Source organism: Plecotus auritus, assembly GCF_963455305.1.
Source record: "Plecotus auritus genome assembly, chromosome: 2".
NCBI lineage: Eukaryota > Metazoa > Chordata > Mammalia > Chiroptera > Vespertilionidae > Plecotus > Plecotus auritus.
This window is the reverse complement of record NC_137771.1, coordinates 209,031,689-209,050,987: the sequence shown is the minus strand read 5'-3', so window position 1 is coordinate 209,050,987 and position 19,299 is coordinate 209,031,689. Positions and strand designations below refer to the sequence as shown.

The following is a 19,299-nucleotide window of genomic DNA, read 5'->3' as shown; positions in this document are numbered from 1 at the left end:
CTCTGGCAAAGTATACATTCAGCGCACAAAAAACCTAACTGCTTCGGTCAGATGCGCATGGCTCACGTTAAGCCATGGAGTCTTTTCCACAGGAAGCTTTAGCCTAGTTCCTCCGCACTTCACGTCCACTTCACAAAGCACTTACGCCGGTTAAGAAACCAAGTTAAGAAACAAAACAGAAACAAAGAAGTTAGGGGCGGCGGCAGAAGAAAGAAAACCTATCCTGCCTCATGGCCTGCCTGACACTATCGCGTCTCAGTTTACCTCCTGCCTCTCGGCTTCCTTGTTCTTCTGCCCCTGTTTCTTCGCGTACCACAAGCCGATTTCGCGGCCTTTCAGGTGCCCGGGATGTCGGCCTCGGCCTCCTCGCCCACCCCCTCCGCCGCCGCCTCCGGAGCCTCGATTCCCCCCATGACCCCCTCCGTGGCTTCCTCCATAGCCCCCGCCGGAGCCGCGGGGTCCACCCTCACGGCCTCCACCATCGCGGCCCCAGCTATGATGATAGTCATAGCTCATTGTCCCGGCGGACTACAACGCGGGAGAACCTGCAACCGATAGAAATGGCGACCGGGACCGGAAGCGAATGCACATCCACTTCCGCTTTCCTTCCGGCGCCCAGCGCGAGAAGGAGGGCCCTTTAGCGTCACAAGCAGCCATTTCCGGTGACGTCACCGGCAAACGGGAGGTTGGCTCAAGTGAAGTCCTGTTTGATGTTCCCTCGGTCGGTCGTTTACCTGTGGGCCTCTGGAGGGAGAGCGAGCAAAAGGCTACAAGGTTTTTTCTCCCTACGCCCAACAAGTGAGGAAATGGGTTTTGCTTCCATGTTCTTCATGGTAAAATCTGGAGTTTGCGTCCAATTAGGTCCTGGATAGTGAATATCGATTGACACTGTAAAAGGACCAGTGGGACGATGCATTCTCTCCTAAAAGTCCCTAAAGAAATGAAATGAGTTAACCTTTTTCTAGTGCTACGTCTCGGAAACTGCCTGGCACCTGTTTCAAATATTTAAGTATAAAAACGTCCCTGCCTTTTTAAAAGGATTACCACTACTACCTTTATCCAACAGCATGAGATGAGCATGTTCAGTACAGTGCAGTTAAACAATTAAATTAAACATCAGTTGAAGAGTCATATGTTCATATGAAGTTCTCTGTCCTTGATTGACCAGGCCACTAAGTGTCTAGCTGTTCTTGAATAAGCAACGGACTGAGACACGCAGGCTTGGATGCTCACAAAGAGATAATCAGTTTATTTGCACATTTTACTGATTTAAAGGCACTGAGGATACCCACTGAATAAAGGAAGTAGGGCATCAGCTTTCATTTTGTGCAATCTTAAGAAAATAAAGGCTAAAGAAATTAGCGTGCAGTGAATTAAGAAAGAAAATGCTATATGCTGGGAAGGGTTACAGAATACTGCCTCCGTGGCATAAAACATATTTTGAGCAGATAGATTTGATTTCCTGAAATTGCTTATCTGCCTAAAAGCAGAGCTTCCCCAAAGAACTCAATTTTCATAAATCCCTTCCCTGGGTGGAGGAACCAGGGAAGACTAGCTCCTACCACTGGAGGCTATAAAGTCAGCACCACACCTCAACATACATTCTCAAAAAACTACCATATCTTCCATCTATTCTCATAAAGCCCATTTCTCTTTCCTAAAAGTCCTATGCTTTCCCATAAGAAACTTTTCTTCCTCTTCTTCCTCTGTTAAAATGCATTAAGCCCCAAGTTCTAATTCCTTTCTTGAGTCATATTTTTCTTTGAATTCCCTTAGGTGTGACTAAATCTGTCTGTTCTCTTGCTTATTTGTGTGTTGTCAGTTTAATTTGCAGGCCCCCAAGAACTAAACCTATGAGGATAGAGGAAAACTTTTTCTTCCCCAACAGCCATGAAATGTTACAGCAAAAAGAATTTAATTTAGGAGGTAGGTAAGTCCTTTCTAAAGAATGAGAGGTTAAGTAGTGAATTGCTAAGTAAGTAGACTTTTACCAGACTAATGATGAGGGGTGAGATTATTATAGGTGGAAGGAATAATATGTGTGAAAAGAGATGGTAAAGCATTTGAGAGTGAGAAAACTCTACACTGAAACTTAAACACTGATGGAGAAGATAAAAAAAAACTTACGTGGCATATAAAATCGTGGAGGACCTTATATGCCAAGTGAATAAATAGTAATGACATTTACAAAAACGGAGAAGGTTTGGGGAGGGGTTGGAAATCAAAGAGTTCCACTGAAAATGATCCAGGGCACAACTGGTTTCAGGTGGAGGCAGCTGATCCGTGTTTCTCTCTCGTCGATGTTTCTGACTCTCTATCTCTCTCTTCCTCTCTGAATAGCAAGAGTTCACTTTAAGTAGGGGAGTGATTACTTTGGCTCCTTTGAGTAGAAAGGAATAGAGGAAACAGGAGTGGCTAAAGAAAGACTAGTAAGCAGGCTGTGATATAGGGAGGCATGAAGGGATGACAGAGCAAGATGGGATGTGGTAAGGATTGGAATTAAGAAATAATAGGAGACAATATTGTTAATATTTGATAATTTATTGAATGTGAAAAAAAATGGTCAGGTGACTTTCAAGTTTAAGATTTGAAAGTCTATCAAATGAGGCAGTACTATATCTTGAAATGAGAAATAGGACAAGGAGAATTTTTGGGGGGGTGGGGGAAAGGGTTGAGTTAATGTGTTTAATGTATGTAGAATTTGAGGAGCTTATGAAACATACAAATTGAGATATCTAGAAAGCAGTTGGTTATATGAGTTTAAGTGCACAGAAAACAGACCAAGATTATACATATGGGAGTTTTGGGCAAATATTAAGACCATAGGAATTAATAGTTTTAATTAAAGTACCCATTGGGGCATGCCTGATATGACAATATGTGGATTATTGAATAGATAAGATTAGGTAGGCATCTTGGAGATGGTAGGGAGAAAGAGTGTGGACTTTGAGGTGAGAGAGTGGTATGGACTGAATGTGTTCCCTCGAAACTCATATGTTGAAGCCCTAACCCAGCCATGGGCAAACTATGGCCCGCGGGCTGGATCCGGCTGTTCTATCAGGTTCTCTTGCTCTCCCCTCCACTCCTTTACTTTGAATTTATATTAGTTCACACAAACACTCCATCCATGCTTTTGTTCTGGCCCTCCGGTCCAGTTTAAGAACCCATTGTGGCCCTCGAGTCAAAAAGTTTGCCCACCCCTGCTCCCCAGTATGACTATTTGGAGATGTGGCATCTAAAGGAAGTAATTAAATTAGATCATAAAGGTGGGACACCCCCCACCCCAATCAGACAGGATTAGTGTCCTTATAAGAAAAGACAACAGACAGCTTGCTCACTCTTTCCTCATGTGAGGACAGAGGCTATCTCCAAATCAGGAAGAGAGTTTTCACCAGGAATCAATCTGCTGACATCTTGATGTTAGACTTCCCCACCTCCAGAACTGTGAGAAATAATTTTCTGTTGTTTATGTCACTGAGGCTTAAACCTGCGGTACTTTTTATGGCAGTCTGAGCAGACTAATACACAGTGTAGGAAAGAACTAGCATTTATTGGCTGCTTAGCATTTGCTAGGGAGTTGGTTAGGTGGTGCACATTGGTGATCAGCGGAATAATGACCCCCAAAGATGGTCAATCATAATTTCTGGAATCTGTGAATGTGTTACATTACATGGCCAAGAGAATTTAAAGTTGCTAATCAGCCAGGCTGGCATGGCTCATTGGTTGAGTGTGGACCTATGAACCAGGAGGTCATGGTTTGATTCCCCATCAGGGCACATGACCTGGTTGTGGGCCCCATCCCCAGGTGTGGGGCATGCAGAGGACAGCCAATCATTGATTCTCTCCCATCATTGATGTTTCTATCTCTCTCTTCCTCTCTGAAATCAATACAAATATATTTTTTTTAAAAATAAATAAAATTGCTAATCAGCTGATCATAAAATGGGGATATTATCCTGGATTATCTGGATGAGCCCAGTAGGTATGAATCCTTCAAAGTGGAAGAGGGAGGCAAAAGAGAAGTTCATAGTGATGTGATATGAGGATTCAGCCAAATGTTGCTGGATTTAACAATGGAGGGAGGGGGACTATGAGCCAAGGAATGCAGATAGCTTGTAGAACTAAAAATATAAAGGGATTCTCCCTTAGGGCCTCCAGAAGGAATACCCTGACAATGCCAGTGAGGACCCTTGTCAAAATTTCTATGCTACATAACGGTAAAATAGTAAGTTGTGTTCAGATTATGAGTTTGTGGTAATTTATTATAGCACCAATAGAAAAGTAATGACAGTTCATATTTCACACAATCCTCATGAAAACCCCAGAGAGAAGTTGTGCTAATTCTTTTTGCTGATGAATTGTATTATTTCTCTTCACTTCATGTTTATTGATTAGCAAATTACTGATTTTTCCTGATGTCTTCAGCATGTAGTAGGGTATTCATTGAAGTTTTTGCTTTAGGCAGACACTTAACACAAATGTCATTATAGTAAAATCTGCACAAAAGGGTGATTTTTAAGAAAGATATTGATGTCAGAAGAAAAGTGTCTTTTGTTCCTTGATTGTTGTTTTTTCTGCCTTGGTTGGAACCACAGGAATTCTTAGGTTAACTAATGTCAGAAAACAAATGGTGTGATTGGTTCATTATAATTTTCATGGCTACTGTTAATGGTGCTTTGCCATTTGTGTGCTCTGGGAAGGCTAAATGTTGTCTCTCTCAAATGTCCTCTCCACTGATTTGTTTTCAAAGCCACAGTGCTTGATATCTAACTTCCACAGGCATCCACCTCCCAGTCCAGTCACCTCTAATATGGAGCACGGGTGAGCCACACAAAGGCACACCACTGTGGGAAACTATTACAGCTTTCCCAGTCTCCGGGAATCTCTTATTCTTCATCTTCTTTACCCCAACCCTTTGTGTACTTTGTCATGGGTCTAATATTCCTAAAGGCCTGGGCGGGGATTTTTTTAGAGACATCTAATCTTTCTGGACTCACTTCACCCCTAATCTTTCTAACATCTACTCTACAGTAAACTGAGTTCTGAAGAGTTTAAGTGTGGTCAAACAGTGGTAAAGTCAGAATCAGAATCAGAGATTGAAATTAATCCTTCTGGCTCTAACCGGTTTTGCTCAGTGGATAGAGCGTCGGCCTGTGGACTGAAGGGTCCCGGGTTCGATTCTGGTCAGGGGCATGTGCCTTGGTTGCAGGCACATCGCCAGTCGGGGGTGTGCAGGAGGCAGCTGATCCGTGTTTCTCGTCGATGTTTCTGACTCTCTATCCTCTCCCTTCCTCTCTGTAAAAAATCAATAGAATACATTAAAAAAAAAAAAAGAAATTAATCCTTCTGATTCCTACCCCAGTGTTCTTTCCACTGACCAATCAAGATAGTGATACACATTGAGTCCGGGAATGCTATCCATGACTCCATGTGGAGAGGACAACAGAAGCTCCACATTTAGACTTTTTCTGGGTTCTGCTGTGTGCTTCTTCTCTTGGTTAATTTTAATCTGTATTCTTGCTATGCAATATTCCATAACTGTGAGAGTACAGTTTTCAGTGAGTTCTGTGAGTCCTTTTGGTGAAGTATTGAGGCCGATAGTGGTTTTGGGAACATTCTGAACTCACAATTGGTGTCAGAAGTGAGTAAAATTCTGTGTGGACTATGTTGTCTAAATTTGCAGTTGGCTCAAACATACAGTATACTTATATTTGGATTGTTTTTGTTCACAGTTATAATCCTAACAACCTAGAACAAAATCTAGCATGTAGTAGGCATTCATTCAATATTATAATAAGTAAATGAATGGAAGGAGCTGACTAGTATGAGAAATTAAGAGACTGTTTATAAAATGCAATACTACAGAACCATGTTGAGAAAAGCTTCCAAATAATGCAAACCGGGTCTCTTTTTTTATTATATTGTGAGTGATACTGTGATGTTTGCTTTCTTCGAAATGGTTGCCTCTGTCAGTCACAACTCCTAGAAGTCTTTGGGATTATATATTATCTACACTAATAAAAGAGAAACATGCAAATTACCATCACTCTGCTACTCTACCAGCCAATCAGAGTGAGTATGCAAATTAACCTGAAAACATGGCAGCAGCCCCCCCACCCCACCACCACTCTGGGCCTGTGGGGGTCGGAGAAGTCTGGTGCCAGTGCCTGAGGCTGGCTGCAGCCAGGGAGATGAAGAAGCCACCTGCCCCTTGATCCCGGGCTGCAGCCAGCCGGAGAAGTCACCCACGCTGCATCCCAGGGAAGACGGAGAAGCTGCCCGCCTGTGGTCCAGGCACCAGCACCTGCAGCTGGCTACAGCCTGGTAAACGGAGAAGCTGCCCACCCCATACTCCCAGGCACCAGTACCTGCAGCTGGCTGTGGTCTGGGAGATGGAGAAGCCGCCCACCCCGCGGTCCCAGGCGCCAGCACTTGCGGCTGAAGCCCAGGCGAAGCCACCTGCCCACCTTCCCCTGCGGCTACAGCTGGCCTGGGCGCCTATGGCTGACCAGAGGGTGGGAAGCTCAGATCCCGGGTGCCTGTGGTCAGCTGGAGGAGGGAATCCTGGGTCCAGATATGGGGCCGAGGCAGAGGTGGTTAGGGGCAATCAAGCCAGCAGGGAGCAGTTAGGGACAATCAGGCAGGCAGGCAAGCGGTTAGAAGCCAGCAGTTCTGGATTGTGAGAGGGATGTCTGACTACAGGTTATCCCCTGAGGGGTCCCAGATTGGAGAGGGTGCAGGCCAGGTTGAGGGACACCCTCCTCCCCCATCCCCCCCCCCTCCGCACGAATTTCGTGCACCGGGCCACTAGTGTGTTTATGTTATTACTAGGGAGTTTTAGAGATTAAGTCTTTTCAGTTTATAGGAGTTACCACCAGATGGTGATATTTTTATTAGGTAAGTAGTTTTTGTCTGTAGATATATAATTTATAGAGAAAAGAGACAACTTATCTGAAATATAATATTTATTAATAAGAACAATAGAATAATGCAAGGATAAGATGTTTAAATATAGCACAAGGTATCTATAAGGATATTATATAATTTCTTATTATATCAGAAACACATTTTTACAGTCACAATCACATTAAAGAGTAAGTGGATTTTATACTGATGTAGCTGAACCTTCTCCTCTCTGATCAAGGCTTGGGAGGAGGAAATACTCATGCTTAGGCACAGCCCCTGTAGAGGGTTTTTGTCGATTCAACCACTTTTGGCTTGGAGTTTGAAGTGTTATAGGTTACTAATGTGATACTGATTAGCCTCCCAAGCTGTGGCTTTGGGCTAAATTATCCTGGTATAGTGTCAATACAGCAGAGCATTTAAGTGTATCCATTGTATAGTTAATTCAACAACGAAGTTTTTGTTTTTCAGTTGCCACAGCATAGGCCCAATTACAGTGGTGGTGGGGGTGGGGGGGTGGGGAGGACAGGTACACAGAAGGGAAAAAGGGTATTACTGTTTGCCAATCAAATTCTCGTGTTCTTTAAATATTGGTTTTCATTAATCTTAAAATACTTACCTAACAATCATTTAATCAAATATATTGAATTGTTTCTTTGCTTGAGATACTCACATCTTTGAGAAAGAAAGTAAAAAGCACCTAAAGGTGGAATAATATTTGAACTAAAATTTTCTGTGCTTCAAGAATGGCTAAGAAAGTTTGTCAAATCTGCAGCTTTAGAAACAGACACTTTTGTTTTGGACTTAAGAGGATTTTCCTCTGCTTTACCCACAAATTTTGTTAGTCTAGTTGGGTGTACTTCACAGAAATTAATTTGGCAGTTTTTCCTCAATTTCCATTCAAATAAAGTAAACAATTCTAGAAATAATGAAGTTTATATTTACAACCTTTCCTAATAATGTTTCAGTTAAAGACTATTTGCAGTTCCACTTGTAACACACGAAGTATTTGTTTTAAGGGCAGTCTTGACATACTGAAAAGATGGAAAGAAAACACTGTTATATAAAGAGAGAAAGAAAATTTAAAAATTCAGTAAACAATTTGTGTTTTATAGAAATGAAGGAAACAACTATTTACGGATGAGGGACATGCGTGGTTTGAAGTTGGAAGTTAATTTGCAATTTTACACAAGAATATATTTTCAAGACATCAGTGCAAAGTTAAACCAGTAACTGTAATAAGCTTGCTTTGCTAATCACATTTCAGCAAGCCTCTTCCAACACAACTCAAGAGTTTTGCTACATTTCTTTCATTCCCTAAATGTCCTTACCCCTGCTTGCAGTTTAAAGCCCAACATTACGTGTAGAAACGTGCGTGGGAACAATATACTCATTAAGCTTATATAATTTTTTTTGTTTACTCTGAGGTTGACAAACATAGGCAAAACAGTAGTAAACTAGGCCAAGATTTGATTTAGAAAAGATTTTTAGAAATTGGATAAGAAACAAATCTTTTAATTACCACAGTGTGTGATCATTAAAGTGACACATCAAAAGCACGTAAATGTTTGCACTATTTCCAGCTGTTTGCAGTACAAATAATTAGCATTTCTGTAAAGCTTATGTAAACCAACAAATGAAAAAGGAAATCAAATAGCCTTAGAACAAAGGTGTTAGTTTAGCAGTTGGAAGGTGAGGCACCATTCTTGCCTGTACTAGACAAGTGGTCACTAGCTACCCTTGCTTTCTTCCTCTCTTTTCCTGTAAGCTTGATTTAACAACTGGATTTCCTCTTGGTAGCCATCCCTCTCTTGATGCTGCCTTTTGCTGTTCTGCCTGTGTGCTTCAACGGTGTCTGGGATGGAGATGTTGATATTACCATCAGGATTACTTGTGGGTAAAAAGAGAGAATACGAGGCTGTTTCTCCTAAGTCACATGAAACAAATCTGTTTTCTTTCCGGGAGTAGCGTAGGGATGGAGATCTGACCTGTGTGGAGGACTGGCTGATGTTGCTAATGATCGACACAGTGTCCAAGGCCTCTTCATTATCACAAATTTCAAGAACCTCCAAATGTATTTTTACACTGGTGTCCGCAAATGTGGATGGACAATCTTCTGAGTTTGGTTCATGGCCAACACTTTTGGATCGATAGACTTCTATTTTCTTCGAGGCTGGGGTTATTTTCTGTCCTTCTGTGCTTACCTCATAGGTAGAAAGAGATAGTGTTTTCCCTGTAGGGGCCTGGAGAGACACCATCCCCTGGAATGCACACAAGGGAATGGCAAGGCCACCACCGGAACGCTGGGGACAAGAACAAAACGGTGATTATTGAAAACTAGTTTCTGAGATCAGGCCATTTAGAAAGTCGCTTTATTCATCAAAATGGTAATTTTTTGCTATTGGAGACCCATTTCCTTAGAAACCTTTTACAGATAAGGGCTTTAAATTCTGCAATCATTCAGTTTGTTCTAGGTCAAATACAATATCTAAATGAGGGCAGTCAGGAACCTTTCTTTGAAGATATGGGAGATATTTCTACTGCTGAAAACAAAATTTGTGTATTGATGGGCAGCAGTAGATGTTTTCAAGAGAAGAATATGAGCATAAAATTAAATGCAATTTATAATCTAGAATTGCTTTTATGTTTTTGCTACATATTCAGTAACATTGAGAAGTTTGCATAGATTGACCCCCCCCCCCCCCCCCCGCCCACGCTTAGAATGCCAGAGAAAATGATAATTGTGAAACTGTGATTCAGGTTAGGTACAAAAAATATTTCAATGGTTAGGTTTGCACACACAAAAGAGGAACCAAGTGTCACTAAAATGTGCTACAGTATGCTTATTTTTCCACAGAGAAATCACAGTTATTAAAGTAAACCCAGTGATCCAGAACTCCCACATAGCTCTGCAAAAACTTGCCTAAAAATTTAAACCTTTTTACATTATATTTAGAACTTTGTATATTAATTGTTTAAAAAAAATTGTACTCATCACTGAGAAATATTTAAGAAATGAAGAAGATACCAATTTTTATGATAGGCTGTACTTTATATTGTTGATTCATACCTTTATTCTCTTCATGGGCTCCTTTTTTGATTACATGTTAATCTCAGAAGAAGATATGCCAAACTTCTAGAGCAGAGGTTCTCAACCTAGGTCTCTAGATCAAGCATTATCAGTATCACCTTGTAACTTGTAGGAAATGCGATTTTTGAGCTCCACTCCACACCTACTGAATTAGAAACTCTGAAGGTGGGGGCTCGGCAATCTGTATTTTATTTAATTAATTAATTGATTTTTTGTTAATCCTCACCCGAGGATATTTTTTCCATTGATTTTTAAAGAGAGTGGAAGGGGAAAAGGGAGAGAGAGAAAACAAACAAGCAAACATTGATCATTGATCAATCTGTACTTTAAATAAGCCTTCCAGGTGATTCTGTTGCATGCTGAGGCTTGGGATCCATTGCTGTAACTAAAGAAATGACATACCTAACCGGTTTGGCTCAGTGGCTAGAGCATCAGCCTGCAAACTGAAAGGTCCCGAGTTCAATTCCGGTCAAGGGCATGTACCTTGGTTGCGAGCACATACGCAGTAGGGGGTGTGCAGGAGGCAGCTGATCGATGTTTCTCTCTCATCGATGTTTCTAACTCTCTATCCGTCACCCTTCCTCTCTGTAAAAAATCAATAAAAATATTTTTTTAAAAAAAAGAAAGAAATGACATAGCCCTTCATTCATTCAAAAAGAAGGGGCTCTGGGATGGCTAATCTATACTTTTATACATGTGTCACCTATAAAGCCTGGAGATACTAACTGAAGAGTGTTAAGAGTGTTTTCCACTCTTAATTAGCATGAAGGCTCATGGTGTTTTGCCAATTTAGGATGATCAACCTTCCCAGTGTGTCTGTGTCTGTCCCAGTTTTAGCACTGAAATTCCAGTATCCCAGGAAATCTCTCTATCCCAAAGGAACCAGAATGGTTGTTCACCCTGTTAGCCCTGGGCATTCTGTATATGGACCTAAGAGTGGCTAGAGAAAGCCCAGGACCAGAGTCCTGCTATTGGTGAATAGTTTGGATTCTCATCTACTTGGAGAATTTTTATGGGAGGATGCATCATGAGCTTCATTTGGGGTGCCATCATGCCTCACTCCTTGAATTTGGGGACCATAAAAAGTACAGTCAAGGACATGTGAGACATGGCACTAGGCTTTCTGTTCTTCCCTATAGAGAAGTCTTGAGCTCTGTTTTTCTATAAGGAGACCTGGGAACCTAACTTGAGGGCCTTGTCCCTTCATAAACTTGGAAATCTTACACTGTAAAGATCAGTTTACTCTTCTGCTGAGGCAAAGAACTTCATCAACTTCACATGTCTGATGTCGATTGAAGCAGGAGAGACAGAGGGACAATTCTTAGGTTCACTGCAGTACTGGAGCATTGTTTGAGTGGCAGCAACTTTTGGCAAAGAAGTGACTTTTATTTATTTTTTTATACATTCATTCATTAAACATTTGCTGAGTACCTATTATGTGCACTATCCTGAGCTTAAATTGGTTGTACAGATATACTATATACTGTACATATAACACATAGCCTATATAATGAAAGCCTACTATACAAATTGTCCCCTTGACCAGGAGTTCAGTCGGGAGTTTGACTGGGAGTTTGACCAGGGGGCAGGGCCTGCAGTGGTGGCGGCAGGTGGCCGGGGGAAGGGAGGCGCCCAGGCCGGCAGCCGCTAGGGACCCTACCTATGCATGAATTTTGTGCACTGGGCCTCTAGTATAATATATATATATATATATATATATATATATATATATATATATATATATATATAATGATTTACTATACTTGATTCAAAGACTTCACAGGTAATTGGGTGAGATAGATGTGAAGAAACAAAATAAAACTTTAATCTAACTGTCTAATAGAGAGAGAAGCCAAGTTCTGTGAGGTTTAAGTAAGGCATGATAACATCTGGTAGAAGATTTCATATAGGATGGTATTTGAAATGGATCTTAAGAATCCAGAAAATACTTAGGCCCTGGCTGGGTAGCTCAGTTTGTTAAAGCGCTATCCCAATATGCCAAGGTTGTGGATTGGATTCCCGGTCAGGGCACATATAAGAAGCAACTAATGAATGTATAAATAAGTGGAACAATAAATTGATATTTCTCTCTCTCTCTCTCTCTCCCTTTTCTCTTTGTTTCTAAAATCAATCAATACATAAACATTAAAAAAGAAAAAAAGAAAAGATTTATAGTTTTAAATGTACAGTTTTAAAAGCCATGCTTTCTGAGTAATAAGTCATAAGTTAAAGGGCCAACTTAAAGGTTTTCCATCCTGAGAAAACCTTTGTTATCAAAGTCAGAAATTTCTGTGTTTTTTTTTTTTAATTAAAATTGACAAACTTTATATAATCAGAAAATTTGACTGTCATTTAATAATGTGAATTATAAATAGCCCACACAGCCTTCTTTATTCTGAAAGCTAGTTAACCTGAAAGCTGAACTTCCTTACATTACACTTTATTGGAAGAAGATAAAAAAGAAACCTACATCAGAACTTAAAAAAATTGTTTATAAGTTTTCTCTTTGATATAGAATGTTGCATAAACAAAGTCCTATGGAGTATACCAGTGTTCGGCAAACTGCGGCGCCGCGGTTTGCCGCTCTGTTGACTAATGAGTTTGCCGACCACTGGAGTATACTATTTTAAAAAAGAAAAATGTGCCTGGCCAGTGTGGCTCAGTGGTTTAGTGTTGTCCTATGAACCGGGAGGTCAGGGTTCGATTCCCAGTTAGGGCACATGTTCAGGTTGCAGGCTCGATCCCCGGTAGGGGGCCTGCAGGAGGTAGCCAATCAATTATTTACTTTCATCATTGATGTTTCTCTCTCTCCCTCTCCCTTCCTCTCTGAAGTCAATAGAAATATATTTAAAAAGAAAAAAGAAAAACGTGATGAGAAAACTGAGTTACCAGTGCCCAGCAGTATTGGCACGTCTATTTTAAAAGCACATTTGCTAGAGCATCAACAGCATAGCATGTCTTTATACCATACACAAACTTGCATCATTGATGATCAGTTAATATAAAAGCAAATATGATAAAGAACTTTTTGTGTCTGATTTTATACATCCACATAATGCACATTTTAGTAACTCTCCCATTCTAACCTTATCTTTAAATGAACAAACAAGCTTTACTGAGTTATCAAATGACAGCTCATTAAAATTGGTATTTGAGAGTTGCACAGTGCCAGAGTTTTGCTAAGTATGAAGTCTCATTATTCTGAAATAGCACACTAAATATTTTGTTATCAAAATTATTTTGGCCGAAACCGGTTTGGCTCAGTGGATAGAGCGTCGGCCTGCGGACTGAAGGGTCCCAGGTTCGATTCTGGTCAAGGGCACGTACCTTGGTTGCGGGCACATCCCCAGTAGGAGGTGTGCAGGAGGCAGCTGATCGATGTTTCTCTCTCATCGATGTTTCTAACTCTCTATCCCTCTCTCTTCCTCTCTGTAAAAAAATCAATAAAATATATTTAAAAAAAATATTTTGTGACATCTTTTTTTCTTTAATGCATGTTTATAATAGCTGAATATATGTGTTGACAGGTTGAGTATATATCAGTACATGTAACACACTAGTAACATGTATATGAAAAATACATATATTTTTCTGTAAATATTGAAATATTCTTATTTAAAATGATGGTCTCCATTTGAGAGTCACAGAAGTAAAAACACAGAGACAGATTATATAGAAACAGATCTGAGCATATACACGTATCTTTACACTATTAATCCAAAATTGGCAAGTTAGTTTTAACAAAATAGTACATTCACTTAAAGCTGATTCAGTAGTTTTAATTTTATTGGTTATGAAAGTATTTAATGTTTAAGTTGTTTTGGATTTAGATTTACGTAAGAAGTATTAGTGTAAGGTTTATGTCAAATTTTGTATGTCTTTAATCAAAATCATAAAAATTTGATTCAACAAGTCCATACAATTTTTTTTAAAAGAGACTATTATTTAAGTTAGAGAAACATTGTGTTAGGGGAGGGAAAATAGGAGCTTGGACTAAGGGAGTAGTAAGAGGGATAGAGATTCAGGGGGGGAGCTGACAGAATTTGAGTAAAATCAACAGAATTTTCCACCTATTTTAGGATATGGAGGGAGGACTAAAATGGAGAGAAATCAGAAGCTGTGAGAACAGACATTCAACTACGATTAAGTACTAGCACTGGGCTAGCTGGTAGGTCTATAGCAAGAATGAAGAGGCTTTCAGGTCTTAAGAGCCCATAGAATACATAAATAACGAAGCTCATAAATAATTGCATTTTCCTGTGATTCATGCTACAGTAGATACAAGCTGAAAAATTGTGAGAATGTGGAATAATAGCACTTAACCGAGATGTGGAGGGAGGGAAAAGAAGGCCTAAGAATCCTTCCAGAGCAGAGCTCAATGTTTACAGATGAGTAAAAATACCATTTTAAGTTATAAAAGTAAATTATAAAATAATACTAATAGTATGATCCAGTTTTCTTGTATAAAAACACCTACCAGAAATGAATCCAGTAAATTATATGTTTACAGGGATAAAAAGTAGATACACAGGCATACACATATACATATTGTAGGCATAGAAAAAGGTTTGAAAAACTTTTTTCTGGAAGTAGATGGGGAAGGATTTCAACTTTTATATTTTACTAGTGGCCTGGTGCACGAAATTTGTGCACAGGGAAGGGGGGTCCCTCAGCCCGGCCTGCACCCTCTCCCATCTGGGACCTCTCGGGGGATATCCGACTGCCGGGTTAGGCCCAATCCCTGCAGTTGGACATCCAGCAGTCGGACATCCCTCTCACAATCTGGGATCACTCACCCCTAACCGCTTGCCTGCCTGCCTGCTCAGTGCGCATCATAGTGACCGGTCATTCTGGTCATTCCACTGTAATAGTCGCTTAGGCTTTTGTATATATAGATATTTCTAAATTATATGCTGCTACTGCTGACTTTGCTCATGGAAATTGATTAGGTAATAGAGGGGGCAGAGAATATAAAATATTACTAGAGGTCCTTAAGATACAGGGGTAGAGTAATGAGTGTGATTTGCCTATGATGGTAGTCAACCTCAGAGTTCAGTTTGGCGTTTGTGTTGCTTTTGGGATTTGTGCTGTGTTTGGGGTTTGTTTTGCATTTGGGGTTTGTGAATCAACATTCTGTATTTGGGTTTGTGCTATTTTTAGGTTAGGAGAAAGGAGACAAACCAGATGGAGAAAAAGATCCTCCGGTCCTAGCCAGGAAAAAATTTATAGCACGTTCACAGTGGCCAGGGTCTATATTCAATTCTCTGCACTAATTTTATTGAAAAAGTATTATAAACATTTGAGTCTAACAAGCTGTCAATGTTATCATGAAGTTCAAATAAACAAGAGAATTCCACTTCAAAAAAAAATACTTATAGTACTTGAGTCACAAGCTACAATGTAGCCTATAGATTTGCAAACCATTGATAAAGTTCAAGAACAATTTCAAAAAAAGACTAAAAGTAAAAAGCAATAAAACCTGAAGAGAAAATGAACATTAATTGTAAGAAGGAGATAATGTAAAAGACTGTTAATATTGGTTTATTTTATCTTGATCTTTGTACTGAGTTGAATAGTGTCCCCTCCAAAGTTCATACCCACCTACAACCTGTGAATATGACCTCATTTGGAAATAGGGCCTTTGTAGATGTAATCAAATTAAGATAAAGTCATACTGGATTAGGGTGAGCCCTAATTTCATTGACTGTTGTTCTTTTAAGGAAAGAGAAAATTGGACATAGACTGACACTGGGAAGATGGATATGGGAAGGAGACAGCAATTGGAGTTATGCTGTCATAAACTAAGAAGAAAGGATCCTCTCTTAGAGCCTCAGAGGAGTAAGGCCCTACCTACACCTTGATTTTAGACTCTGACCTCCAGAAATGTGAGTCAACAGATTTCTGATGTTTTAAGCTATCCAAGTTTGTGGTAATTTGTTATGGCTGCCCTGGGAAACTAATGTAATGTTTCATGCAAAATATTACTAAAGCACATATGTAAATAGACATTTTACAGAGTTTGATAACTGCCCATTTTCTTCTGGAGATTAGAATTGTGGCATTTCTGTTAAATCCACATAGACTGTAATCTCCCTAAAGGAAGGGAACATTTCCTTGTTGCTCTTTATTTTCTCTGCTATCTATCACAGTGGCTGGCATGTGGCAACCCCTTAAAAAATATTTGTTAGCCTGGCCGGTGTGGCTCAATGGTTGAATGTCAACCCATGCACCAAGAATGACCAGTTCCACTCCTGGTCAGGGCACATGCCTTGGTTGCAGGCTCGAGCTCCAGTAGGGGGCATGCAGGAGGTAGCCATCTATATTGATGTTTCTCTCTCATCGATGTTTCTATCTCTGTCCCTCTCCCTTCCTCCCTCTCTCTAAAAAAGGCAATAAAAACGTAATTTAAAAATATATATTTAGTTAGGTGAATAAATGTGTGCATGACAATGAATCTGAAACAATGACTTTGTAGGTTTTTTAGATTCCATATTTTAACTTCCTAAAGCATAAAAAAATAAGATAATCTTTTTAAAATATTGCTGCTTAAAATTCATTTTTTATATTTTAACAGTGCTATGCATTAAGTGATAATAGTTACAAGTACATCAGAAGAACATATAAACACCTATTTTTTAATAAAAATAAAATAGAATATTAGGGGACTGAATTGTGTGTAAAACTTTAGTGCATGATAAAAAATTATAGATTCAGAGAACATAAAACTTCTCATTTAGTAGTCTCTGCTTTCTTTCCATTTGAAAGTCAGTGAATTAGCATAAGCTGTTGGGAATAATGACAATCCATTATTGTTGTATTCCTGAGTGTAGGTGGCTGGAAGCTTTTTTGTTTGAAAATGAAAAGCAATCTCTAAATCTCAGAAATGTTTCAGGAGGAGAAAGCATGCCATGTAAACACATTAGCACGAAAGCACAAATAATCAGCTCTGATAATTGATTCAGACTGACTGACCTTGGGTATATTGAACCTTTTTTTTCCTTCACTTTAAGCCTCTAGGTGAATTCAGAGTGAAATTACAATATAAGAGTTGCTCCAAATTTTTCTCCTAACATGATGAAGTATGCTGTTGATTATCTAAGTCATTCAAGAAAATCATATTTGGATAGCACATAGGATCCTAGCACTCACCAGAGACCATGCAGTTTTAGTTTCTCATTTGATACTGGGAGAACTGACAGCCACAGATGGGAAACTGCTTGCCCAAGGTCACATCTATATATATAAAAGACTTAAGCGACTGTTACGACCAAACAACTGGAACGACCAGTCAACCATTCACGAAGATGTGCACTGACCACCAGGGGGCTTGAGTGTCAGCCCCCTGGTGGTCAGTGCTCTCCCACAGGGGGAGCGCCACTCAGCCAGAAGCTGGGCTCATGGCTGGTGAGCACATCTGCAGTGGCAGGAGCCTCTCCTGACTTTGTGGCAGCGATTCTGAGCGGCGGCAGAAGGTGCAGCGGGCCGGGATGAGTGCAAGCAGTGTGGTGCCCGCCCCAGCTAGGGCTCCTCACTGGCTGCTTGCCACTTGATGCACTGCTACATCCCTCAGGGGATGTCCGACTGCTGGTTTAGACCAAATCCCCACAAGACAGGATTGCTGCGAGAGGGCGCAGGCCAGGCTGAGGGTTCCCTCTCCCGTGCATGTATCCATGCACCAAGCCTCTAGTCCTATCTAATAAAAGAGTAATATGCAAATTGACTATACCTCCGCTACACCCACAAGCCACGCCCACCAGCCAATCAGGAATGAGTATGCAAATTAATCCAACCAAGATGGCTGCAGCCACGGAGCGAGCAGGAGGCTTGGGTTTCCCTGGCAATGGGGGAAGCCAAGCTTCCTGAACACCCTGTCCAGCCCAGGCCTCTACTCAAGGCTACAAATTTTCAATTATAGAAGATAAATAAACCCCAACAAAAATGGCTGCAGCCACTGAGCGAGCAGGAGGCTTGGGTTTCCCCAGCAATGGAGGAAGCAAAGCTTCCCGCAGCCCTGTCTCCGCTCAAGGCTACAAAGTTTCAATTATAGAAGATAAATAAATCCCAACAAAAATGGCAGCAGCCACAGAGCTGGAGAGAGCAGGAGGCTAGGGTTGCCCCCGGCAATGGAGGAGACCAAGCTTCTGCAGCCCTGGCCTGCCTTGGCCTCTGCTCAAGGCTACAAAGTTTCAATTATAGAAGATAAATAAATCCCAGATACCAGGGCCTCAGCTTGGGTCGCCGGGAGGGCGTGGCCAGCCTGCAAACCACCACAGGCCCCTTGCCCAGGCTGCCCCATGCCCCAAGGGAACCCCCACCCTGATCCAGGACACCCTTCAGGGCAAACCAGCTGGCCCCCACCCGTGCACCAGGCCTCTATCCTATCTAATAAAAGAGTAATATGCAGATTGACCATCACTGCAATGCACAAGATGGCTGCCCCCATGTGGTCAAAGATGGCTGCCCTCATGTGGACACAAGATGGCCACCACAAGATGGCCAGCTGGGGAGGGCAGTTGTGGGCGATCAGGCCAGCAGGGGAGGGCAGTTGTGTGTGATCAGGTCAGCAGGGGAGGGCAGTTAGGAGGGACCAGACATGCAAGGGAGGGCAGTTGGGGGCGACCGGGCCTGCAGGGAAGGGCAGTTGGAGGGACCCAGGCCTGCAGGGGAGAGCAGTTGGGGGTGACCAGGCCTGCAGGGAAGGGCAATTAGGGGTGACCAGGCCTGCAGGGGAGGGAAGTTAGGGGTGACCAGGCCTGTAGGGGAGGGCAGTTAGGGGCAAACAGGATGGCAGGGGAGCAGTTAGGCATCAATCAGGCTGGCAGGGGAGTGGTTAGGGGATGATCAGGCTGGCAGGCAGAAGCAGTTAGGGGCAATCAGGAAGGCAGGCAGGCGAGCAGTTGGGAGCCAGCAGTCCTGGATTGTGAAAGGGATGTCCGACTGCCTGTTTAGGCCCTATCCCAGGAGGATCGGGCCTAAACGGGCAGTCGGACATCCCTCGAGGGGTCCCATATTGAATTTCATGCATCGGGCCTCTAATAGGTAATAATAGCAGGACTGCTACCAGGTCTCAGGTTTCTTAACTCTCAGTTAAGTGCTCTTTCCACTGCATCATGCTGTCACTTTATAAGAAATCTGCCTTAGCCAGGAGTGGCTCATGGGTTTTCTGCCCTGGAAACTAGAATTCTGTTATTAATTCATGAGCAATTCAAGAGACTGACAATTTTAATATAAATTAAGATCATACAGATTATCTCTAGATGATTTGGGTGACTTAGGCATGTAAAAGTACAGTACTTTGAGTAATA

The 19,299-nt window shown here is 41.4% G+C and overlaps 2 protein-coding genes across 2 annotated transcripts in view; both read right to left on the bottom strand.

Annotated features, from left to right (window-relative positions):
• The window catches only part of DHX36 (DEAH-box helicase 36), a 48,589-nt gene extending 47,984 nt beyond the window's left edge, over positions 1–605 (bottom strand). Inside the window, exon 1 of the mRNA XM_080652140.1 lies at positions 265–605. Within this exon, the coding sequence (XP_080508266.1) occupies positions 265–516 (252 nt within the window). The 5' untranslated portion in view covers positions 517–605. The remainder of the gene's footprint in view (positions 1–264) is intronic.
• A 6,342-nt stretch (positions 606–6,947) lies between these two features.
• Positions 6,948–19,299, bottom strand: part of GPR149 (G protein-coupled receptor 149) — a 67,148-nt gene continuing 54,796 nt past the window's right edge. Inside the window, exon 4 of the mRNA XM_080658204.1 lies at positions 6,948–9,206. Within this exon, the coding sequence (XP_080514330.1) occupies positions 8,634–9,206 (573 nt within the window). The 3' untranslated portion in view covers positions 6,948–8,633. The remainder of the gene's footprint in view (positions 9,207–19,299) is intronic.